This window comes from Marmota flaviventris, chromosome 2, assembly GCF_047511675.1.
Source record: "Marmota flaviventris isolate mMarFla1 chromosome 2, mMarFla1.hap1, whole genome shotgun sequence".
Lineage (NCBI taxonomy): Eukaryota > Metazoa > Chordata > Mammalia > Rodentia > Sciuridae > Marmota > Marmota flaviventris.
The window spans coordinates 66,368,292-66,395,359 of record NC_092499.1 but is presented as its reverse complement, the minus strand read 5'-3'; the positions used below and the strand labels follow the sequence as shown (position 1 = coordinate 66,395,359).

Below are 27,068 nucleotides of genomic sequence, written 5' to 3'. Positions count from 1 at the left end.
TACAATTTTGATGTGCATTGTCTTTTTTTCTTTTTAAATTGGTTCTTTTTAGTTATATATGATAATATAATTTATTTTGACATAATTATAAAATAATGGAATATAATTTGTTCTAATTCAGTCCTTAGTACTTCCCCTTTCCTCCCTTCCTCCATTCCTTTTTTTCCTCTATGCTACTGATCTTTCTGCTATTTACTTGCAGATTTTTTTTTTTATAATTAGTGTATTGTGGATGTACATAATGGTGAGATTCACTGTGGTATTTTCATATATATACATAGGGATGTTAGGTCAGATACATTCCACTGTCTTTCCCTATTCTATCCCGCCTTCCTTACTTTCATTCCCTTTTGTCTACTTCACTGGTCTTTCTTCTACTCTTTTTTTATCCCCTCCCCCCACCTTATTTTGGATTAGCTTCCACATATCAGAGAAAACATTCAACCTTTGACTCTTTTGGGGCCAGCTTATTTCACTTAGCATCATAGTCTCCATTTCCATCCATTTATTAACAAAGGCAATAAAGGCTTTTTTATGAATAATTCTCTATTATGTATATATTCCACTTTTTTGATCCATAAAGTTGTTATAGCATCTTACAAATTTGGTATGAATTATTTTTGTTGTAGTTGTTGCTTTTTTCATTGACTCATGAGATGATTTTAGAATGTTTTCAAATTTCCACATGCCTGTGGTTTTCTGATTTATTGTATTATTATTGACTTTCAACTTAAAAATGTGTTTACAGAACTTAGTTTGTGTAAATCAGATCCACTAAAATTTGTAGAGGCTTATTTTAGTCCCAACACCTAACATTAATAACTGGTCACTAACCATTTAATTAATATTTGTTAATGAATTTGATTGAAATTTTTAAGAATAAATTTTGTCTACATTTATATTTGACATCTTATTTCTGAAGGAAAGTGTCAATCTCAGTTTTAGTGGAATTTTTTTTTCTGCCTCCCACTCTTTATGTAATAACAAATAAGTAGATATATGGTTCAAATAACCAAGAAAATTGGACTTAATATGCCAGAACATTAGAAGGATACCTGGAGATTTTAGTGGCCAGTGTTGAATAAGTCTAGATTTATTGAAAATGATACTTGCATATTTCTCTTAGATATACCTAGTATGTATAGCATTTAAGGGTACAGTTTGAATTTCATACTTACAATGCACCCTTATATGGTCAGAAGGAATTTTTTAAGTTGCAGATCATGAAGCAACATCATCTATTTTTGCCAAAGAGTCCCAGCTTAAAGAGCTAGTTTCTTATTCTTCAGGGGTGATGATGTTATCACAGTTGTTTCTTAGGAAGTATAATATATGCCCAAATCAAATAAATTAACATCATATATATGGTACTAATATTTGCTCTTATGTATTATCTGCTCTTTTTTGCTTTCTTTTGATTTTTCTGTACTTTTATGTCTTACTCTACACACTACGGTTTTGAATTTTTATTATATTTTTTCTTAATTCCTAAAGGAACAAGTCAAATTATTGAGGTTTTATTTATTATTTCCATGTCATATAATCTTGTAGATTTTGTCTATTCTAGGTTCTCAAACAACTGTGCCTTAGTATATGAGGATAAGCACCAAGGTGCCAGGAGACTATAGAAAGAAAGGCCACATGCCTAGCCTTATAAAGAATGCAATTTACTGGTACTTGCTGACAGAAACATGGTCTTTGCTGCCAGCAAGACCAGTTGGATAGCTGCAATTTGGGTCTGAAAAAGGGGTGTATTTATAGATTTTCACAAAAGGGACTTCAGGATCTTACCTGTTTTATCTTAAGATAATATTGAAGAGTCGGGCATATCTCTGGAGCCAGGGTTTGTCCAGTTATAAAGTGCCATTGTGGTTGCAATGATTTTATCTATGGTTTACTGGGGTGCTATGCAGGAAGAAGCAGCGAGGATTACTCAGGGCAATTTTGCTGGCTAAGACTCAAGATGGTGTTAGTCATATCAAGTTGTATCCATGTATTCAGTACCTGAAAGCCTAATTATGCCATACTCTGTGCATATGGGAAGTCACAGAATTCACAGCTTTGTTAATGTTCTTATGTTTATGTTTTCATTGATAATTAATACATATATAACCATACTCCACTGTGCAAACAAAATAGAAGAATGTACAAAGTACAATGAGACAGTGAATGAAAGAGTAAATATATCTGAATATTTCCATAGGCAGAGAAGGTTTTGCTATAGAAGGCAACATTTGACAAGATTCTTGAGAGAGGAATGGGAAGTTTTCAGAATTGACAAGATGATAAAAGAATATTCTAAGTTATGATATCAGTAGCAGTAACACTAGGCATTTTTATTATCATTAGTATAATTAAAGTACCATTTATTCAGCATTTACTATAAATGAGGAATGTTATATACGTACGTGTGTGTGTGTGTGTGTGTGTGTGTGTATGTGTGTTTTAAAGGAGCACATCTCATTAAATCATAATAAAAAATTAGGTTATTCTCAGAAGGCAAGTAACTTTGCCCATGGTCATACAGCTAGTAAATGTTGCAGATAAGATGCAGACCTTTGTCTGTTTGGCTCCAAAGCATGGACTCTCAACTTCTATTCAATATTGCCTCCCAGTGTATTTGCAAGAGCACATTATAACATTTGGAGAATTGAAAAGAAGTCTGGCACTGGGTTTGTTAACATTGGGCCAGAAAGATAGGTTAGTTAATAAAGACTGGATCAGGAAAAATTTTACATCATGTAATGGTTTTAGATTTTATTGCATAGTCAGTGGGTCACTATCAAAATACTTAAATATAAAAGTAGCCAAATAGTCCAATTTTGGAAAGATTACTTCAATAACAAAATGAATAATGACCTAGAAAGAGCTGGAATTAATACATTACAGGAAGGAAACAAACACCCTAGTCTAAGTAAGGAATACTTGAAGTGAAGTAGGAGCCCTGTTGAAAAAGAGAAGGAAGACTGATTTAAGACATAAAGCGTCAAACCCTGAGATGCTCACAGAAAACTATATGCGAACATGTGCTTTAATTCAAATAATTTAAATGTATGGTAGATTCTAATACAGACTCCAGTTTTTAAGGGGTGCCCTTTGACATAATTTTTTAGAGCCTCCTGTTATAGGTGTAATGATCTTCCTTGCCTTATGATTTTTGGTCACTTAACCTGCTTTTGAGTATGTGTGTGTTTGTGTGTTGCTGGGGATTGAACCCAGGGCTCTGTGTGTGTGTGTGTGTGTGTGTGTGTGTGTGTGTGTGTGTTGCTGGGGATTGAACCCAGGGCCTTGTGAATGCGAGGCAAGTACTCTATCAACTGAGCTATAGCCTCAGCCCCACTTAACCTGTTTTTTACTAATGGAATGAGTACCCATGTACCTGCCAACTCCCTTGCATATGTAATGTACTACTCTCTTGCATATGTAATGTAATACATTAAGGCATTTTATTAATAGGTTTCAGGAGAAGATTGAGAGACATCTGGAGGAGAGCTACTCCCTGTGAAGCCCATTCTACCATACCCCATTACTACCACTTATTGAGGTAGTAATGAGAAACCAAGTTGAGTCTAGCCTAGAACAAATTTTCTTTAACCAGCCTGCAAATTTAAGAAAAATAATAAGTTCTCATTGTTTTAAGCTTCTGAATTTTAGGGTGATATCTTGAATGTCCTCTTTAGTCTTGTTTAATGGCTCACTGTTGTGGCTCTATGAGTACTATCCTATCCCTTTATGGTTTCCCTAACTACCATTAGTTTGCATGTGCAATCTGTTTCTTACCAGTACCTTAACTAATAAAAGTGAAATGGAAACCTTTAAGATTGTGTAATGATTGGATAATGTTTCTTCTATCATTTTTTTTTTTTTTTTAGGAAATCCCTCTGGTCTGTTTGACTTACCTAACTTGTGTATCATTCAACATAGGCTTAAATGCATCATGAGAATTCTAAATATATTTACAATAGTATATAGTAAATGCTTTCACCATAGAATTTCTCAAATTGATCCATAAGGTACAGAATGGAATGTCAATAGATTGTAATTTATAATCAGTTGTTCAAAACCTCAATACACTTGAAAAAGATATCCCAGAGCCAGTAAATATTTGTATAATTTATGCAGCTGCTTAAGGAATGTGTGAAATAGACCTTTTAAAATACTATCTTAAATCTTATCAGGGCTTTCTAAATAATGTAACTAATAAAAATACATAATATAAATAAAATATATATATTTTCTACCAGCAGCCTATGAAATTATTAAAGAACTGAATGAAATTAATAAGGAACTGTATTTTTCACAGTACTTTGTTGCACCATACTCACTCTGTGCAATTATACCTATAGAAATGTTAAATCACACTAATTTTTAGTGTGATTCACACTAATTTTTACTCTTTAAAAAGAGTAAAAGTACAATAGTGTGTGTCTCTTTTATTTAAGGAAGTTTTCATGGTGCCCCTATGGGAATATGAACTTTAATAAGAATCTATTATAAAGCCTTAATGGGTGGTTTTGTGTTTGTTTTTCCTACACTTCTGTGCAAATAACATTAACAGTAAATTTTTGGCCGTAATCAGCATTCTCACCTACAATGCAGTATGATGAAAACCTGTGCCCAAGTGACACATTTATCTGTAGATCTTAAATAAAGGAATATAATTGTTGATTTGTAGTCTTCATACTTTACAAGTTAGTTAGTAATTTTTGTTTTTCATCTTATGCAAAAGTTAAGGCTTTTGGTTATTGTCTTCAATATCTAAAAAGTTATAGAGGTATAGATTTTTCTGGAATTTATGCAAGCAAATACTTTTAAAAATTCAGTGGGGTTTTCCAATAGGAATCAACTTGATTTTATTGACTATGTTTGCTTAATATAAATCTATCAAGTATATAAACCATAACATAACTTTTAAATTAAGCTTTCTGTTACTGTAAATTTATATCACTAATCTGGCTCTGGGGTATCTTTTTCAAGTGTATCTCAGTGCTTGAAACCTTATAAAAATGAGCACTAGTGACTCATTAATAACAGACATTTCTTATCAAGTTGTTTAAAGTGTACCCCTTTCAATTGGAAAAATTTCCCTATGTTCTTTGCTGTTTAAGTAGTAGGCTACATAGACCCTTATTATTTTCTAGTGATCCTTTCAGATCTCCTTCTGTGTGACTGGTGATTCTGTAAAACCTTACACTTATGTATAACTACAGTTATTTAGTCACTTCCTTTTCAACAGGACTTGGGAATAGACCTAGGTCCTGGCAAGTGATATGCAAGTCATATCACAAGGGCTGTGCTACATCCCCAGCCCTTGTCACATATTTTTTTAACTATAAAAATTTAAAAAAATATTTTATGACCCATGAATATTGCCAACTGATATTATGATATAAACTTAAGCAGCATGTTTTTTTTTCCCTTATATTTCTAGTATAGTGCAAGTTAAAATCAGAAGGGTACTGATTGAAATGCAGTATACTGTTAGTCTGTACAATGGATAAGATGAAAGGAATAGGTAAGAAGGAAGCCTATAAACAAGGTACTAAAAAATATTTGGGCTGTTGAGTGTGTAAGAGAAGTACAGGGTTATTCATGACAGTTTACCTCAGGTCTTGACCTTCAAGCATTTCTTTCTGCTAGATTATCAGTTATAATTAATTAAAGCTTGTACATTTGTCTGTTTAATGACTTATTTTCTTTGTTATAAGTTATATGAGGATAGAGATTGCCTATCTTCTTCTCTCCAATCACAGTATATTTTTTGGCAAATAAAAAAGTATTTGTTGAATATATTCATGAATCTGAATGTTTGACTAACAAATTAACTTTAAAAGTACTTATGGAGGGATTGTAGATTTAGTATGCATGTAATAAAAATGTGTGTGCATCACATATGTATATACTAATTTTGACAACTCAGTAATTTACTGCTTATTTAAACTTTACACACATTTTCATCATTTGTTCTTCATGGTAATGCTATAAGGTAAATGATGGTATTGTTTCAATTTTATAATGTGTAAATAGAAATTTTTTTTTTATTTTTTCCAAGGTCACATAGATTTTTTAAGGTGATAAATCCTGGACTTGAACCATTTGGATTTGTTGTTGTTATTGTTTTAATATCTTTATTTTATTTATTCATTTTTTATGTGGTGCTGAGGATCAAACCCAGGGCCTCGCACATTCTAGGTGAGCACTCTACTGCTGAGCCATAACCCCAGCCCAAAACATTTGTTTTTAATATTCATGGATGATAGCTTCAACTATGTTTAATATAGCCAGTTCTTTATTAATGAAAGGATGGTTACAAAATTGTCTTTGATTTTCATTAAAATCTAATAAATAAATGAATACTTTTATTATTTGACATATGCTTAAAATAGTAATCATTTTTACAATAAACATTGCAGTTTCATAAATCTGGGTTGTCTTGAATTAATCCGAATCACATAAAAGAAAACAACAGAGCACCAGAGCAGCCATATTTATAAATTAATTGTTTTAGGCAAGAATAGAAATCCTATCTAGTGGCCTTTGAATCACCTAAATTAGTTATTTTCTTGCATGGTCCTACAAATACCTGAGTCATTAAATTTTACATTTTTTTCTTTAAAACCGATGCATTTAGCAGTCATACAGAATGTGAATGGAAATGAAAAAAAAATAGAACAAGATATTTTAATCAAGAGTAGGTAATATGAAATGGAGATGGGAAAGCCATGGAGATATGAAAAAAAAAATCAGTGTTTTATTTGAACTAAAATTGACAGCATCCCTAATAATCAGAGGTTTTCAATATATAAAATCATCTTGTTTGAAGACATAGATAAAACTTACGTTAATTACTAATAAATATACACAATACTATATATATATTTATATGAAAAGGGAGAGATGTATTTTTTCTATATGGGAGATATATATGCAATTACTTTTAATGTACACAAAGGGACACACAGAAAACTGGTATGGTAGGGTAGGGAGTAAGATTTTTCACTATATTTCCTAACTTTAAATTTATTTGTAATATGTGAAATTATTATGTATTCCAACAAGTAATTTAAATGAAAAATAATGATTCCATGTAACAAGTTAATTTTTCTACATGAAAGAAAACTGTAATCATTATTTTTTCATTGTTTACCAGAATTTGACGTAATGTTTTTCCAAATCTGTTCTGGTCCACTTAATAATTTTTTAAAAAACTGTTTAATATTTAACATTTCCTACCTTTTTGCTTTTGAGAATGCTACTATTTCATTCAGTTCTGCCTGTTAAGTAAAATTTTATATATCCAGCCATGTTTTCAATTTCTTTTTAGCTAATATATAAAGGCAGAAAAATTATGCATATTAGTAGGATACCATACCATACCATATAATGTTCTAGTAAATGTGTAAAATTTGTAATTTTAAATAAGGTTAAATATATCTATGTATTCAAATATTTATCATGTTCTTTGTGCTGAAAACTTTCAAAGTCATTTCTTTTAGCTTTTTGAAATGTTCAGTACACAACTGTTATCTGTATTTACCTTACTGTGCAGTAGCAAAACACCAAAACTTCTTAATCCTAACTGTAACTTCTTTCTCATTTATCAACCTGCACCCAATACTTCCCCAATCCCCCACAGTCCCTGACCTCTAGTAGCCACCATTCTATTCTCAACTTCTGTTGAGATCAACTTTTTTAGATTCTACCTATGAGTGAGTTTGTGCAGTACTTGTCTTTCTGTACTTTGCTTATTTCAATAATCTTCTCTAGTTACATCTGTGTTGTCAGAGATGGCTGGATTTTATTCTCTTTATGACTGAGTAATATTCCATTTTTTATATGTACCACATTTTCTTTATCCATTCATTAGTTGAAGGGCACTGGCTATTTCCGTTTCTTGGCTATTGTGAATAGTGTTGCAGTGAACATTGGAGGCAGTGCAGGTAGCTCTTGACTGACTTTATTTTCTTTGGATATTTACCCAGCAATGGGAATGCTGAATCATATGGTAATTTTCTTTTTAATTTTGTGAGGAAGCTCCATCTTGTTTTCCCCAATGTTTATACTAATTTACATTCCCACCAATAATGTACAAAGTGTTCCGCATTTTTCAACATCCACCCAACACAGATTATCTTCCCTCTTTTTGAATAATAAACATTCTTACTGGGGTGAGGTGATATCTCTTTGTGGTTTGATTTTCATAATCCAGAAAATAAAAGTCATTTATCATTTTTTATATACCTGTAGACCATTTGTATATCTTCTTTTGAGAGATGTCTATTTAGGGCTGTTGCCCATTGTTTAATCAGGTAATGTTTATTTTTTTTCAATTGAGGCTTTTGAGTTTCTTATATATTCTGTATATCAAACCCTTGATAAATTTATAGTTTGCAAATATTTTTTCCTATTCCATAGATTATTTTTTCACTCTTGTTATTTATTTATTTATTTTTTTTGGTTAATATTTATTTTTTTAGATTTACGTGGACACAATATCTTTATTTTACATTTATGTGGTGCTGAGGATCGAACCCAGTGCCTCGTGCATGCTAGACGAGCACTCTACCACTGAACCACAACCCCGGCCCTATTTATTTATTTTTTGCTTTGCAGTGCAAACAGTTTTTAAATTGATGTGAAGCCACTTGCCTATTTTTGTTTTTGTTTTCTGTGCTTTGAGGTCTTGCTAAAAATAAATAAATAAATAAATCTTTGCCTATTCTTATATCCTTAAGCAATTCCCCTATATTTTCTTCTACAGTTTCTAGTTTTCAGTCTTAACTTTAAATCATTAAACCATTTTGAGTTGAGTTTTGTAATTTTCATTCTTCTGCATTTGGATGTCCAAGTTTTCAAGCACCACTTACTGAAAAGGCTTTCCTTTCTTCAGTGGGTGTTCTCATAACTTTTATTGTAAATCAGTTTGCTGTGGATATGTGGATTTACATCTGGGCTCTTCATTCTGTTGAATTAGTGTATCAGTTAGTTATTATATCAATGTCATACTGTCCTTACTACTAAAGCTTTGTATTATATTTTGATCGTGTTTGCCTCCTGCTTTGTACTTTTTGCACAAGATTGCTTTGACTATTCTGTGTTTTTTATGGTTCTGTATAAATTTCAGTATCCTTTTGTCTAATTCTATGAAGAATGCCATAGCTATTTTGGTTGGGATTATATTGAATCTGTAGATCTTTAGAGGTAGTATGGACATTTTAACAGTATTAATTCTTCTAATTCATAAACACAGATTTTTTTTAGTTTTTAGTGTTCTCTTCAGTTTATTTCTTCAATGTCTTATAATTTTCATTGTGAATATTGTTCTCTTCTTTGGCTAAATTAATCCTAGATATTTTATTTGTATTTTTGTTTGTTTATTCTGCTATTGTAAATGGAATTGCTTTCTTTTTTTCTAATTCAGAAAATTGGCTATTGGCATATTGCAAGGCCACAGTTTTTATATGTTGATCTTGAAGCTGAAACTTTGCTGAATTCATTCCTTAGTTTTAATAGTTTTTAGTGTAGTCTTCAGGGTTTTTTTCTGTGTATAAAATCGTGTCATTTGCAAACAGTGACTTGTGTTCTAATTTGGGTGTCTTTTATTTCTTTTTCTTGCCTGATTGCTCTGATTGTGACTTCCAACCTATATTTAGTATAAGTGGTTAACCTGAGCTTCCTTGTCTTATTCCATATCTTAGAAAACTCTCAGCTTTCCTTCATTCAGTAAAATGTTGTTGTCTTATTATAAATAGTTTTTATTGGGGTTGGGTATGTGGCTCAGAAGTAGAGCAATTCTTAGTCTGCCTGCCTGCCTGCCTGCCTTCCTTCCTTCCTTCCATCCATCCATCCTTCCTTCCTCCCTCCCTCCCCAGAAATTGAACTCAGGGACACTCAACCAGTGAGCCACATCCCCCAGCCCAATTTTTTGTTTTTTAATTAGAGACAGGGTCTCTTGCCATTGCTGAGCTGGCTTTGAACTTGTGATCCTCCTATCTGAGCCTCCCAAGCTGCTGGGATTACAGGCATGTGCCACTGTACCCAGAGGATATATAATTTTGTTGAATGCTTTTTCTGCATATATTGAGATGACCGTACAGTTTTTGAACTTCATTTTGTTCATATAACATTTATTGATTTGCATGTATTGAATAATCCCTATGTTCCTAGATGAATCCCACCTGATCATGGTGAAGAATCTATTTAATGTGCTGTTGGATTCAGTTTACTAGAATTTCTTTGAGGGTTTTTGTATTTGTGTCCATCAAAGTATTGACCTATAGTTTTCTTTTTTGTTGTTGTTTTAAATTGTGTCCTTATCTGATTTGGGTATCACCATGATGCTGGCCTCATACAATGCATGTAGAAGAATTTCTTCTCTTCAGATTTTTGGAATGACTTAAGGAATTGTTATTATTTCTTTAAATGGTAAAATTCAGCAGTGCACCCATTGCTGCTTTCCTTCAATAGGAAGTATTTTTATTACTGATTCAATCTTGTTATTGGTCTGTTTGAATTTTCTGTTCTTCAAAATTTAGTCTTGGTAGAATATCAAATTCATTGATAATAGTTGTTCATAATAATCTCTAATAATCCTTTGTGTTTCTCTAGTTTCAGTTGTAATGTTTCCCTTTTCATTTCTGATTTTATGTGTTTGAGTATTATGTCTCTGTTTCTTAGTCTGCCTAAAGGTACAGCTCTTTTTTATTTTAAAAACTAGTTCCATGTTTTGTTAATCTTTTGTATTATTTTTCAATCTCCATTTTACTTTATTCTGATCTAATCTGGTTATTTCGTTCTACTGACATTAGATTTGGTTTGTTTTTGTTTTTCTATTTGTGAACTAAATTTTATTCACCTTTAAGTTAAGTGTCTGCCTTTAACTTTATGAAGACTACTCATAATTATTTATTTTATATAAAAATGAAATAAATTATGGGATATATAATTTTCTTTCCATTTGTTAGTTTCCACTAGCCTTATATAGTGTTAAGCCTTATATAGTGTTCTAAACCTGCTGTTTATAACACCACCTTCTCACCTTTCTGCCTTAATCTTTCACTAATTAAATTTTTATGCATACTATAGTTATGAAAATTATTTTTGTCTTAGTCAGAATTTCATTATGTGTTCCTAAGTGCTCCTATAATTTTTTCCTCCTTATTTACATGTACTTATTTTCTACAAAGCTTCAGTACTTTCCTTTTTTCTCATTGCCCTCTGTCCTCTACATGTTTATTTCTGATTTCTTCTCCTATGTTTTTATTTGTTCATAGGCACCTCAGAAATATTTCTTCTTTTGTCTTATCTCTTATATTACCACATTTTCCACCCTTCACATCTCCTCACCCCTTTTCTGGATAATAAGTAAAGAGACATCCTAGCGAAACCAAAATTGTACTAGATTTCTTCATATTGTATGCAAGTGGTTAGAGAAGAATTATTCAAAAGAAAGCTTAATGTTAGTGGAAAGCACTCAGTGAGTTTCATAAAGATGGGAGTGTAAATGAGGTGTATGATTCTTGCCTACGCGATAAGAACTTTTAGAAATTTGTCAGTGTTCTGAGAATATACATTATTATTCCTCTATCATATATTTTTGTTAATATTTTTTAAAAATTGTTGATGGACCTTTATTTTGTTTATTAAGTTATTTACATGTGGTGCTAGAATCAGTGCCTCACACATGCTAGGCAAGCTGTCTACCACTGAGCCACAATCCCATTCATATCATGTATCTTTTTTTTTTATAGGATGTATTTATTCATTTATACATTTAGTAGTGGTGCTGGGGATTGAACCCAGGGCCTTGTGTATTCTAGGCAGGAACTCTACCAACTGAGCTATATCCCCAGCCCCTGATGTGTCTTTTATTTAAAGTGTTTTCCCCTACTAGTAAAGAAAAATATTTGCAAATAAATGTAGTCCAAGACAAAAAATAAAAAATAAAATGAAATGTTTTTCATCTTATTTCTCATATATCAGTAAACATATATATTGTAATATATAATGTGTATATATCACATAGTATATAAACATAATCTTTATGCAGTAAATGCATATAATCTTTATATTTTGGGCATATAAATATGTGTGTTTGTGTATTGCTTTTCCATCAAGATTATAAATTTCTTAAAACAACTAGTCATTACTTTGTACCCACAGATAGCCAAGAATAGTAATGGAGAAGGAAGGAGCAAATGTTTGAGATAAGAACAGAAAACTTTAAAATATAAGTGCTGATTAAGATAAAAATAAGGTCTGGGGTTGTGGCTCAGTGGTAGAGTGCTTGGCTGGCATGTGTGAGGCACTGGGTTCAATCCTCAGCACCACATAAAAAAATAAAATAAAGGTATTGTGTCCATCTATAACCATATATATATATATATATAATATAAAAATAAAAAGCAGGAAAAAGATCTACTGTGGTTTAACCTAGCTAAACGCTCCACACTCACTCTTGGCAAAATTCAGAAAAGCAGATGATCAGATTTTTCTTTCATTTAAACAGTCTCCTCAATATTTTCTGCCACCCATGTCCTGCATGGGCAGTGGAAATGGGGTTCCTTTTGGTTGAATGGGCTGGTTGTGGAATAAAGGCCAAGAAAAATAGAGTGACCAAAAAATCCACATAACACAGGAAATGTTTAAAAAAAAAAAAAAAAACGGAGGCAGGATGGGCTAGCCCATCACAGGGTTGGAGTTTCCACACTAAAAAGCAAAATGGAGCCTGTGCTTCCTTTATTTATATTGGGCAACATCAAAGGTTTCCCATGGAATGTTCTTTACCAAAAAAGGTAGAAGGTGGGCTGGGCTGTTCAGTTCCCAGTGGGTCTTGCCCATCTCCAGAGCTACTGAGGGGTCTTCCTAGTAGAGTGGAGATAAAGATCATGTGCCCTGGGCAATCTATCTCTGGGGATCTGAGCCTAGCTTCCATACTAAGTGAAGATCCTCAAGTAATTCGCGGGTGGTTTACTGCAATTTTCCTTCCTTAAACTTAGTTTTTATCTTTCATTGAAGTAATACTTATAGTCCCATGTTGAAAAAAATCAAATGATACTGTAATAGCTCATGACCACACGAAAATAGTCATTTTTCCCCTGCCGATTCCCCAAAGCCACCATTGTGTTTTAGCTATCTCTTCTGGTATTACATTGATATTTCAAAGTGTGTCTTTTGCTACATCAATTTTAGACATCATTTGCTAACTTCTGTTTTATTTTCTATGTCTGCCATAACAAACTATCAAGAATTTAATTGCTTAAAAAATTTTGTTTCAAATAAATCTATAGTTTGGAAATCCTGTATAAAATTTCACTAAGCTAAAATCAAGATGTGATCAGGGCTTCATTCTGTTCTGGAGCTGTAGAAGAGAATCTGTTTCCTTGCCCTTTACAGCTTCTAATGACTACCTCCTTCCTTGGGCTTGTAGCCCCTTCCTCTGTCTTCAAATCTGGTAATATCAGATAGGCCTAGTCCTCATGTTGCCATCTTTCAGAGTTCCCTGTTCCACTTTTAAGAAACCTTTTAAGTATAGTAGGTTTATGGGGATAACTCAGAATATAATGTCACCTCAATTACATGTGTAACATTAATGTCACTTTGCCATGTAATTTTATATATTTATAGATTCTTGGGATTAGGAGTTAGGTTTCTTGGGGGAGGGGAGGGGTATTATTCTGCTACTTCACTTTCCCATTTTGCAAGATAATACTACTTCTTAAGATTCACTCTCTATCCTTCCCATTATAGTTTATGTCACATTTAAAAATTATAACTACATCCATTTTTTCATTATTTGGAATTCATAAACATTAACATTTTAATGGAAGTTCTAGCCAGTTACTCAAGAAAAATAAAGAATTCTAAATTGGAAAGAAAAAATCAAAACTCTCTATTCACACATAACATGGTGTTATATATAAAAAATCCAAAATGAATGTTTACTAGAGTCAATACACGAGTTCAGCAAAGTTGCAGTGCACAAGATCAACACCTAGAAATCATTTGTGTTTCTAAACACCAGCAATAAACAATCCAAAAAGGAAACAAAACAACTACTTTTAAAATAGCATCTGAAGAATAAAAACCCTAGGAATTGCTGAAAGAAATTTAGGAGGACCTAAACAAGTACAAACAAGTGGAAAGGCATCCTTTCTTCATGGAGTAAAAAACATTATATTATGAAAATGTCAGTACTATCCAAAGTGATCTACATATTCAATTTAATCCTATCAAAATTCCAGGAACCATTTTTTTTTTACAGAAATGGAAAAGTCTGAACCTAAAATTAGTATGAAATTTCAAGGGATCCCAAATAGTCAAAACAGTCAGATCTTGAAAAAGAACAATATCGGAAAACTTACTACAAAACTTACAGTAATCAAAATTTATGGTACTGGCACAAAGAATGACCTCCATTACACAGTGTATACCTGTACTGAAATATCACATGGTGCCCCATAAATATATACAATTTTTATGTGTCAATCAAAAAAGAAGATTTATAGAAGAGTGGAATAAAAGTGAAGATTCAGAAATGAACCCATGAATGTAAGACAACTGATTTGTTGTAAGTTAAACTATACTTCACACTATGTACAAAAGTTAATTCAAGGTGGATCAGTGACCTAAATGTAAGACTAAAACCATAAAGATCACCAAAAAAAAAAAAAAAAAAAAAAAAAACAAGGATAAATTTTTATTACCCTATATTCGACAATAAGCTCTTACATAGGATGCAAATAACAAAAGAAAAGCCAGATATATTGAACTTCACTTTTGTGCTTAAAATAACATCATCAAGAATGTGAAATGGAAACTTTTATAATGGAAGACAGTATTTGGAAATCATATCTGATAAGATTTTAAAATCCAGAATCTAAAAGAACTACAACTCATATGAGAAAAATAATTTAAAGATGGGTGGAGGACCTAAATTAAATTTTCTCCAAAGATATACAAATGGCCTCTAAGCACATGAAAACATCTTCAGAATCTTTAGTCATTAGGGTAATGCAGATCCAAACCACAATGAGGTACCACTTCAGACATATCAATTTGATCATAAAAATATAATGAAAATAACCAACAGCAGCAAGGATGTGGAGAGATTGGACCCTCATATGTTGCTGGTGGAAGTGTGAAAAATAGTTCCTCAAAAAGCTAAACACAGAATGACCAAGCAATTCTACCTCCTTAGTCATGTATCCAAAATAATTGAAAAGAGGGCCTCAAACAGCAGATACTTGTATGCCAGTGTTCACTGCAGCATTCTTCACAATAGCCAAAAGAAATAGAACAATTAAAGATTTTATCAACACAGCTGGGTAAACATGTGGTACAGACATGAAATGGAACATTGTTCAGCCATTAGAAAGGAATGAAGTTCTGCTGCATGCTACAACACGACTCAACCTTGAAAACCTATGCTTAGTGAAATAAGACATATATAATCTGTAGGCAAAATGTTCTAGCATAGGCAAATTCATAGACATAAAAGATACATTTGAGGTTGCCAAGTGTGGAGGTCAGGGGGGAGAGTTATTAGATTGTTTTATATGTCTATTTGTACACAAGTAGCAAATTTAGTGATTATTACAGCTTTGTAGTAACTTGAAATCAGGAAGTGGAAATCCTCCAATATCTTTTCAAGATGGTTTTCTGTGTCCCTTGAATTTCCATATAAATTTAATGATCCTTTCATAAATTTTTAAATTTCATTTCTTAAGCCCAGTTCTACCACTCCTAGATATGAGTCCTTTGAAAAATTACTGGTTTCATTTGTTTCATAATCATCATACATGTAAAGCCTAACACAATACATGGCATATATTAAATGCTAAATACAGATTAAGTTGAGCATCTGTAATATGAAACCTGAAAGGCTCCAAAATCTGAAATTTTTTGAATACCAACATGATTCCACAAGTGGAAAAATTCCTACCTAATCTCAAGTGACATTGGTTCATGGTCAAAATGCAAGTAAACTAAAAATATTTTATAAAATAATCTTTGGGGTATGTATATAATGTGCATGAAACATAAATGAATTTTGTGTTTAGAATTGGATCCATTCCACAAGATATTTCATTATGCAAAGAATCCCAATTATATGTGTGTGTATATATAATATTTGTAGTAATATTTCTAATATTATTACCACTACAATTCCAATGTGTAATGCCTTTTATATAATGACTAGAGTATAATATAATTCTACCTCCAGAGTGTATTCTTTGTTCATCAGTGAATGGATAGTATAGTGTAATGAAAAGAATGGTGTAGTGTAATGTAATTTGGAATCATTTTATGGCCTAGACCTAAGTTCGTAACTATTTAATACAGATAACATGTTGAATATCTCTACTAAATGATACCATGAAAATACAAATGTCATTTTCAGAAATCAGTTCAAAAGTCAAAAGTCATAATTGGAAAATTTATTATTACTTTGGTAATAGTATTTCAGGGAACAGAAAAAAGGATGGCTGAAATAAGTGTATTCTTGAACAGTGTGTTTTTTAAAATGTAAACTGCTCATGACTGAGTTATTTGTGACTTTATTTACTAGACTGTTTTGTTCATGGGATTTTTTTTCCTGGTATTTACATAAGCTTTTGTCACCTTTCTCATTTCTGTGTTTAATATAATATGGAAGCCCTCCACATTTACTCTATTTTTAGCTTCTTGATCATAAAGTTATGCTATTACTTCATTATTATACTATTTATATGCATATGTATATATGTCATGTCCATTGTAATCAAAGTGGGAATATGTTGACCCATACACATTACTTGTCCCACCTTTTTAACAGTCAAAACTATTGTCATTGGTTTAAATTTGATGTAGGAATACTAATCTGGAAGTTTACCTTCCCAACATCTTCCTGGGATTAGGAAAGCCAGTTTTGAATACTATTAATTAGTATTAACCAAGAGAATAGCAAATTGTTTGTGGAATAGAATTGAAGTTTATTATAGCAACTTTGTTTTGCTTTTTGTTCCATTAAGTCACCATGGCATCTTTGAATCATTATTTTACTAACAACTTGGAACTATTTCTGTAATCTTTTTTCCATTTATGTAACAGTTATTATAGAACACGTTAATTAAAGCCAGTGTATTTTATAATGATATGTATTTTTAAAATTTTTTATTTTGAAATAAATTCAAAATTTATGAATTACAGACCTAAGAGATTTCAGTAGTTTTTGTCCTAATGTTTTCATTGATGTATACAATCTTAGCTTCTAGTTGAGTAATTTTAATAATTGAAAATGAAAGTATTTTTAAATGCTAATTTTGAACCTCTTACAAAATTTTTGTAACTTTCCATTTTAGTAACCTCTAATACTTCTCTTTTATTAGTTATCGTACCATGGTCTTGTATACTACATCCATAGTATGCCTTATATGAAGTAAATTAATTTGAAATTCATTTGTTTCTACCATTTAATCATGGCACTTTTAATCTAAGAAATAATTCTTAGTCAAGATCTTAACAGTAGTTTCATTAGCAAGAATAAATAACAAATATTAGAATGTTTCAATGAAAATCATTTTGTTGAATTAATTTTTAGTGGAAACCAGAGTATTATTTATTTATTGGACTTTTAATACGTTGATTAGCCTTTATTTTGTTCATTTATTTATATGCTGTGCTAAGAATCCAACCCAGTGCCTCACATGTACTATGCAAGCTCTCTACCACTGAGCCACAGCCCCAGCTCCTGTTGTTTTCTAATTTACATTTGTGAGAGGAAATATCTTAGGCTTTTCTTATGTATGATGCTCTTTTTTTGGATATTGAGATAATTATAAACTCAGGATGAGTAATCAGAAGTTTCCTTTGTAAGCACAGAAGTTGAAGAAAGTTCATGTCCATTGTAATCAAAGTGGGAATATATTGACCCATACACATTACTTATCTTGTATTTTAAGAGCCTGGAGCAACTGAAGGAGATATGTTGGGAGCTCCAAATGCCCTGAATGTTATTTAAATTTTTTCTAGTAGCCACATTTAAAAACTGAAAAGAAGCAGAGGGGTTGGGGCATAGCAGCACATGCCTCTCCTGTAAACCCAGTGACTCCAGAGGCTGAGACTGGAGGGTCTCAAGTTCAAAGCCAGCCTCAGCAATGGTGAGGTGCTAAGCAACTCAGTTTGAGACCCTGTCTCTAAATAAAATACAAAATAGGGCTGAGAATGTCACTCAGTGGTCGAGTGCCCTGGAGTTCAATCCCTGGTACAAAAAAAAAAAAGAAGAAGTAGATCTATTCTTGGCTTTAATAATATACCATATTTAATTCAATATATCCAGAATGTTATTTTTACATATAATCAATATTTTCAAATTAGTATTTTTATACTTTGTATTCAAATTCTGATAATGTATTTTCCATTTATGTATACATCTCTATTAACTACTTCACTTACTAGTTACTTCAGTTATTTTTTAAAAAATTGCTAAATGTCTCCATGTCTCAATTTCCTCATTTTTACAATAGAGATAATTACAAGAATAAATTAAATAACATATATGACATGCCTGGCTTATGGTGTTATAGAAATCTTTGTCATTTTCTAAAAATTATTTCAAACATAAGCATGACATTAATGGCATCTTCCTTTCAAGGCAAAGAAAATATTTTAGGTATTAAATTATTTGTGACCCCTAAATTCTTTTCTTGTTCCCTTTGACAGTGCAAGGTAAACACATATCCCTGTTTAAATTGTTTTTAAAAAGCAGAATCAACATTGGTTCATCAATTATGACAAAATACCATAGTAATTCAAGATGTTAAAAATAAGAAACTGGAGCAAGTTGGGGTATGAGAGACTATATCTCTACTTTCTGCTCAGTTTTTATAAGCCTAAAACTACTTTAAGAAGTACAGTTTAATTAATCAAACAAAAAGACAAACAACATGTCTGTTGATTTCTGAGACATGTTAGTTGTGATCGAAACCAGCAATAAAACTGGAAGCTTCAGCATTATTAAAACCATCAATAAGAGAAATTTAGTTATGGATAAAAATTGAACTTAATGTTTGTTCTTTCAAAAGTCATTTTTTTTACCTACCTCTTTTAAACTAATAAATGGAAAACTTTCTCACAAAACGTTTTTCTCTCTGGTTATTGAGGAGCTAGGCCTTGGACAGTTATTGGTAGCACTCTGATGCTTATGCTATAACTCTTCCATATTTTTAATGCACTGTTGCTGGTTTTGAGAATATTTTCTTCTCCTAATTTCAGGTTGGGTGGGACTATATCAGCATACAAGATAGTACCAGACGAGATAGAAGAAATCAAGGTATAGTATGGCACTTTTCACCTCTACAAAGGCTTAGTATCTTATTGGGAAGTTGGGGAAAATCTTGCTTTTCCTATATATCATTGAATCTTTGGGTATGTTAGGACACCATTAAGTTCCTGGTTATTCTATTTGAATTAAAAATGTATATATAATAAATAAATTATCATCAGATTTCATCTACCATTTGCAATGCATTTCTGAGAAAAATATTAGGAGAATCAAAAAGTAATCCTTTCTTATGCAGTTCTTTGAAAATCTACATAAGAAGCATTATAACCAGTAGTGTACATGATAGATTATCTTTGAAAAATCTTTTTGCAATTTTTTTTTCCTATAGCCTTTACTAATTATAAAATAATAGCAATCTTTTAGTAAATATCTCCTGGTTCCTTTTAAAACACAAATGCCAATTTCAATTAAAATTTATGTTATAATAAATTAAGAATTGACCTTATTCCTTGAAAATTAGGTCATTACTATATTCTTCTGTCTGTGGAATATTAATCATCTAGCACAGCATGTTGCCCTTGTCCAAAGGCAATTTACCACATATTGAGAATTGTACTTCCTGTTTCATATATGAAATTTAACAATTGCATAACAATAGTCAGAGCTAAACAATACTGCTTAAGTTGTTGAGTTGTTTCATTGCATAATAAAGATTTCAATAATCATGCCTAATTCAATTAAAATTTTCAATATCAAGTTCTAGCATTAAAAGTAAGTTTCAAGAGTCTCATTCCAACCTCTGTAAATTCATACAGTTGGAGGAATCAACTCTGAGGAAACTTGATTCTAATTTACATTCCTCATTTTACAGATTTAGAAATGCAAATGTATAAAGATGAACTTTGGATTATTCATTTGACATTTAATAATTATTTCAGAAAATGTAATTGTCCTTAAAGGATGAGAGAAACATTAATATGTTACTTCTTGATGTATACTTTATAATTACTCAAAAAATATTTAACTTCAGAATATTTAATCTATATGTACAGAAAGAGAGAGAGACAAAGGGAAGGGGTCTTAAGAAACATTTATAGGAAATAAAGTTGAAGTGCATTTTTCTTGACGGGGCTCTGTCTTATAATACAATTGAAATAGGTATTAAATGATAAAGGTAAACAAAGAATTTTATGGTAACACATAGAAAGGTAACCTGGCTGTTTCAAAAGGTGATCAGCAAAAAAGTCTTTCCAAGAGGTAAACTCTGGGGACAGAAATATAGCAGTAGAACACCTGTCTAGCATACATGAGGCCCTGTATTCAATCCCCAGTATGAGAGGGAGAGACAGGCAAACAGGCAGGCAGAGATATTTGTGAGAACATAAATATGACATAATGTAGCTCCAGATTGAATGATATAAAGTAAGTTCTGGAGAAATATAGGGCTAGAAGTGGCTTGTGTCATGTTAAGAAGTTTAGATTTTATCCTGAAAACCTAAGGTGCTATTGTGTACTCATTTAGGAGTTTAGGAGAAAAAGTAACATTATCAGCTTGGTAATTTCTTTAAATATTTTTCATGACGATTAAGAAATGCTTTCAGCAACGAAGATATTCTTAGTAGGAAGAAGGAAACCAGGTTTTAGGAATGTAGACATAAAATGATTAATATCTGTACTAAAACTGTGGCAGTGAAGGTTGAGGAAAAAAATGGATGCAAAAAATATGATTTAGATCATGGGTGGTGATGCTCCCCTGTAATCACAGCTACTTAGATACTGAGGCAAGAAAATCACAAATTCAAGACCAGCCTGGGTAACTTAGTGCAGCCGTCTCAACATAAATATAAAAAGAGCTCAGAATGTATCTCAGTGGTAGAGTGCACAAAGATCAAAAGTTTGAGGCCAGCCTGTGCTACCAAGATTAGATATAACACCAGTAATTGATGGAAAAAGCATGTCAAGCATCATCACAAATCGTTTTTTAAAGGAATTTTCTGAGAGACAACTCTAGAATTGTTTTTAGAAAACATAATGAAAGAATGCTCTTTTAGTGAAGAGTCATTATTAAAAGGTAAGCAGCATTTCTAAAAATTAATTAAACTAAACTAATTAAATGAATATATTAGTTCTCTGGTTTTAGGATGTGTCGACATAAGGGCTACAACCTCAGTCAACAGTTATTCCTTTATATAGCAGTTACATGTGATTCTCTGTGTTCACTAGCATGACCTCAGCTAACTGTTATGTGATTACAGATTCCAATATCAATCACTGAATTGTATCTCTCTCTGAGTTTCTGCCAGATTTATCCAATGATTTAGTGAATATTTGATTATCTGAAAGGAACCTCAAATTCACTAGAACTGAAACTTATCCTCTTGGTTCTCTTCTATTATATATCCTGTCTATCAGCATTATATATGCTCAGACTTCCCAAGCCAGAAACATGATCCAACTTTTTCATCTTCTCCTAAATATCTAACAAATCAAATATTATCAATTCTACTTTTCTTCAATTACATACACACACACACACACACACACACACACAATAATGTCAGAAAGTTTGAACCCTGAAACATACAAAATATTGAAGCCATCTTATTTTTTTAAATATTGGAAAAAAACTGTTACAAGTATTTTGTCTACATTTCATGGCATTATTAGTATTTTCAGTTAAAATCAGATATAATCTTTTTTTGTCTCAAGGAAATGGAAACATGGATGAAATAATGAGTGTAGTTGGAAAATATCTGAATAATCTTAAGTTATATAAATAATACAATTGAATTTTAAGTTTGATTTGCTGTGTATGATAATACCATATATAAATCAATATACATTTGTATCTTTCCATAGGATAGTGTGATTGATTGATGAAACATAACTCAATTTTTGTCAGATGTGGTAATCTTCCACAGTATTTCTTACTGCAGAAACCATTATTTAGTTCATACATGGCTCATGTATTAATTGTTCTGGATAATATTATAATAAGTTGATCAAATTTCAAAAGTAAAGACTTCCAGTTCCAGCCGAGATAGAATGGCCTTATTCCTCTAGATTCATTTTCTTGTATCAGGAATCTAAAATTTCCTGGGCATTACCAAATAAATAGAGAAACTCTTAAGAGGTGAAAAGAAAATTGCAGTTTGTTGAGGAACCTGAAGACTTAAGAAATGCCGTAGCAGTTAGTTCCCTGGGTTTTCTTACTATTTCCCATATGTTCTGGACAGGGTGCTGAAGAAGACTTCAAGGTGGAACCACCAATAGGCATAGAAAAAAAAATGCTCCAAGAAAAGCCTCTTTATCTAGCCAAAAGACCAAGAGAGTAGGCACCTAACAGAATAGAAAAACTTTTTAACAATGTTCACCCTACTCTATCCAAACATCAATGGTGGAACTACTTCGTTCTCTCACAGATTTAGCAGAGCCAGTCTAAAGTTGATCTTCCGACTCACTTCCTGTTGTCCCATGAAGCAGCTTACAGGTTTCTTTATCCTTTACCTTGTGATGTTGGCAGACCAGGGAGAGATTTTTTCATCTTTCACCTGGAGGAACAGTTGTCACACTGAGTCTTTGGCCAGAATATTGTAGCAGTGCTAAGCAAAAGTTGATCTTCCATCACCATCCCAACAGAAATAGGCTATGTTCTATTTCTCCCACCCAGGTAGTGTCACTGGTATCCAGTGATTAACAGAGCCTCCATCCCCACTATTATGGTTTGAATATGTCTCTAAAATATTATGTATTAGAAACTTAATCTCCAATAATCAGTTTTGGGTGATAGGACCTGATAAGAGTTGTTAAGGTCATGAGGTCTCCTCACAGGTGAATGGATTAATGTTGATTATAATATGGCCAGAAACTATAAGTTCTATTTCTCACTCCTGCCACTTTCTCTTGGCACATGTGAGCATGTGTGCTATTTTGCCCTTCTACCATGCGATGATGCAGCAAGAAGTCCCTTGCCACATACGGATCCTAGATATTGGATTTTCCAATCATCCCAGCTGTGGGAAATAAACCTCTGTTCTTTATAAATTTTCCAGTCTCAGTTACTCTGTTATAGCAAAACTAAGCAGATGAAGACACCCAACAAACAGAAAGAAGGTTAAATAAAATATTGCAAGGTGGAGTCAGACTCTGCAGTTCCACTTTTCCTTTCCTATGTCAGTGACACCTGGCAGGGAGATAAGCTTTCACCCCTCACTACAACAAGAAACCTGAACAAGGTGGGGCCAATTGACACATTACTCATAGTATGAGTCAACCATCTACTCTTCCCCATCATTGGGGTCAGCATATACTACTCCTTAGTATCAACAGTAGAGTAAAGTGATGCCCACTTCCCCAGAAAATTCTTAGCAGGCCAGAAAGGGACACGCACTTCCACCTTCTACCTTCAAATAGGCAGTATGAATCAGCGCTTCAGTTTTGCCTGAGTGGTCATTGAAGCCATCAAGAAGCTGAACATAAAAACTACTCCACAATATAGGGAACATTTGCTTTGAAAGAAGATAAAGTAGTCTCAGAATATAAAATCCCAAACATCTTGGTAAAATAAAAAATCACTCATAATACCAAGAACCAGGCAGATCACAACTTGAATATGAAAAAATGATCGATATACATCAACACAATTATTAATTAAATGTTGAAACTGACAAGTTATTTAAGCCAGCTACCATAAAAATACTTCAGCAAGCAAATGAGTTCTCTTAAAACAAATGGAAAAAAAAACCGACAGGAAATATTGATGAAGCAATTACAAAAAGGAACCAAATGGCAGTTATACAACTGAAAAATACATTCACCAATATGAAAACTCACAGGGCAGAAACAGAAAAAGTGACACATTTTTCAGACGCTAGAGTAAAAAACTGCCAACCACAAATTCTGTATGCTTTGAAGTTATCCCTTTAGGAGTGAATAGAAAGTGAAGCCATGTTCAAACAAAAGAAAACTAAAAGAATTTGCCTAGATAACTTACCCTGAAAGAACGGCTAAATAAGTTATCGAAACAGAAAGGAAATAACAAAAAAAAAAAAAGAAGAAGAAGAAGAAGAAGAAGAGGAGGGGGCATGAAATTTCAAGAGTGGAAAGAATAGAATGGATAAAAAGTATTTGCTCATGACCTTTTTGAAATCATATTTGAAGTTATAATAAGTTAAACATTATAACACTCTATGATACTGTACTCAGTGTATGTGGAGTAAATACTTAACACAATCAAATGTGAAAGAGTAAAGATACCCAAATGTACATAAGTTTCTATGTTAAATTACAGTATCAGTTCCTATAACAAGTTACATCAATATATGGTAATATCCAGAGAAAATCACTAGGAAAATTATACAAAGCAGTATATATAAGTAAAGATGGAATCTTAATAAATGTTCAAGTGATCCTCAGTAAGGTAAGCATATAAAAAATAGGAACAAGCTGAGCGCGGTGGCACATGCCTGTAATCCCAGCTGCTCTGGAGGCTGAGACAAGAGGATCGCCAGCCTCAGCAGTTTAGCAAGGCACTAAGCAACTGAGTGAGACCCTGTCTCTAAATAAAATACTAAAAAGGGCTGGCGATGTGGCTTGGTGGTTGAATGCCCCTGAGTTCAATCCCCAGTACCCAAAAAAAAAAAAAAAAAAAAAAACAGAACAAGAAACCAAGGACTCAAGTTGAAAATGAAAAGAAAATGGCAGATTTAAATCCTAAAATATAATAATTACCCTAAATGTACATAACCCAAATATGACAATTAAAAGACAGTTTGACACAATGTAGGTTTTCTTAATCCAATACATGCCATTTTCAAAACTCATTTCATAGACAATGACATATGTAGGTTGAAAGTAAACAGAAAGGAAAAGATATACCATGCAAACACTGTTTTTTAAAAAGACAAGTAGGAGTGCCTATGTTAATGTCAGACCAAGAAGGCTTTAGAACAAATAAAATTACTAGAGTCAGTAGGAATGTTCCATTGTGCAAAAGGCTCAACCAACGAGAAAAAAACAGTGATCTTTAAGTGTTTGTACCAAAAATTTACATATATAGGAAACAAAAAATTAAACTACATTTTTTCATAAGAATGGCTAAAATTAAAAATAATGATAACACTACATGATATAGTGGACGTGGAGAACCTGGGTACTCATATATTACTGATGTGAAATAACATGATACAGCCACTCTGCAAAAGAATATGTCATTTCATTATAAAGCTATTCATGCACTAGCACAAGTGCACTGTATAGCATTTATTCCAGAGAAATGAAAATCTGTTTTTGTGTATAAATTTGTACATGATTTTTTTCATTTTGGCTTTAGCCAGAATAGACAAGACCAGGAACCTACCTAAATGTCCTTCAATAGATCAATGAATGATTAGACAAAGTGTCATTATATCTATATTTGGAATAATATTCAGTGATCAGAAGGAAAAAAATGCACTATTAGTAGATCTTAAGCAACAAATTGAAGAAAGAAAGACTATCTCAAAAGATTACAAAGCATACTATTCATTTGTATTCTCAAAATGACAAAATTCTAGACATGAAAAATAGACTGGTAGAGTCAGAGGATCAGGGAGGGGAAATAGGAAGGAAGGTTGCTGTGTATATAAAAGGGTAGCTCAAGGGATATTTATGATGGAACTGTTATGCATCTGGACTGTGGTAGGGTTCACACAAATCTATATGTAGAATAAAATAGTGTAGAAATAAATACACAAATGAGTGCATGTAAAATTACTACAATTTAAATAAGGTTGACAGATTTTGTTATTGTTGGTTTTTCATTGTGATACTGTTAGGGTTAAGCAAGTCATTGGAGAAAATGGCTGAAAAGTAGGTATATGGCTTCTCTGTCTTATTTTTTACAACTACCTGAGAACATTAAATTTAAAAAAATATTAATACACTTAAGTGACCATTTATTAATATTGGATTTGAGAAGTAGACATATTGTTACAATAATGAGTGTTAATATTCAGAAATGTAATTTGTCTATAAGTAAAAGTCATTAAAACATCTTAGCATGGGGGCTGGGGATGTGGCTCAAGCGGTAGAGTGCTCGCCTGGCATGCGTGCAGCCCAGGTTCGATCCTCAGCACCACATACAAACAAAGATGTTGTGTTCGCCGAAAACTAAAAAATAAATATTTAAAAAAAAATCTTAGCATTTTCTTTTATAATTGTCTTTAGTTATATATATCGTAGTTTTATTTCCTACTGTAAATGGAGTATTTTTTACATATATTTTTACTACATAAACATTTTACTTTCACATTTCCTATGTGTTTTTATTTTAACACAATAGAGTTTTAGGATACTTTTTAAAATTTTGATTATCAGTAAAACCACATTTGCAAATGGTACATGAGGAACTTTGAAACTTTTCTTCAAGGAAGCAGCCATCACTGATGAAAATCATAAAGAAACAACCATTTAAAGTTTCTGGATATTGTTATAAAGGCTATAAAAAATAAGGAAACATATTCAAGAAAAGCTACTAAATATAAGATAGAACAGAGTTGGTGGCTACTTGAGCTACACCTGAGTCTTTCTCCTACCCTGATTCAGTTTGATAGAAGCTTTACTCTGGACAGATATGACCTAGAGTTTGGGGCTCCCACTTTCCTGAGTCCCCAGTTAAGGGATATAGTATTTTTCTGGGATGGACAGGCCTCCATTATTTCTCATGCCTTCATCTCTTGACTTGCAAAGGCTAAATTGCTTATCAGTGTGGTGGAAAGATCATGTTTTTCTTCCTATATCCTGCCCCTGCTCATAGGATGGAAGC

The 27,068-nt window shown here is 32.3% G+C and overlaps 1 protein-coding gene across 5 annotated transcripts in view; it reads left to right on the top strand.

Annotated features, from left to right (window-relative positions):
• Gphn (gephyrin) overlaps positions 1-27,068 on the top strand; it is a 623,546-nt gene that overhangs the window by 234,703 nt on the left and 361,775 nt on the right. For all 5 annotated transcript variants that reach the window (XM_027929749.3, XM_071607954.1, XM_071607955.1 and 2 more), the window contains exon 3: positions 19,255-19,312. In XM_027929749.3, the coding sequence (XP_027785550.1) occupies positions 19,255-19,312 (58 nt within the window). The remainder of the gene's footprint in view (positions 1-19,254; positions 19,313-27,068) is intronic.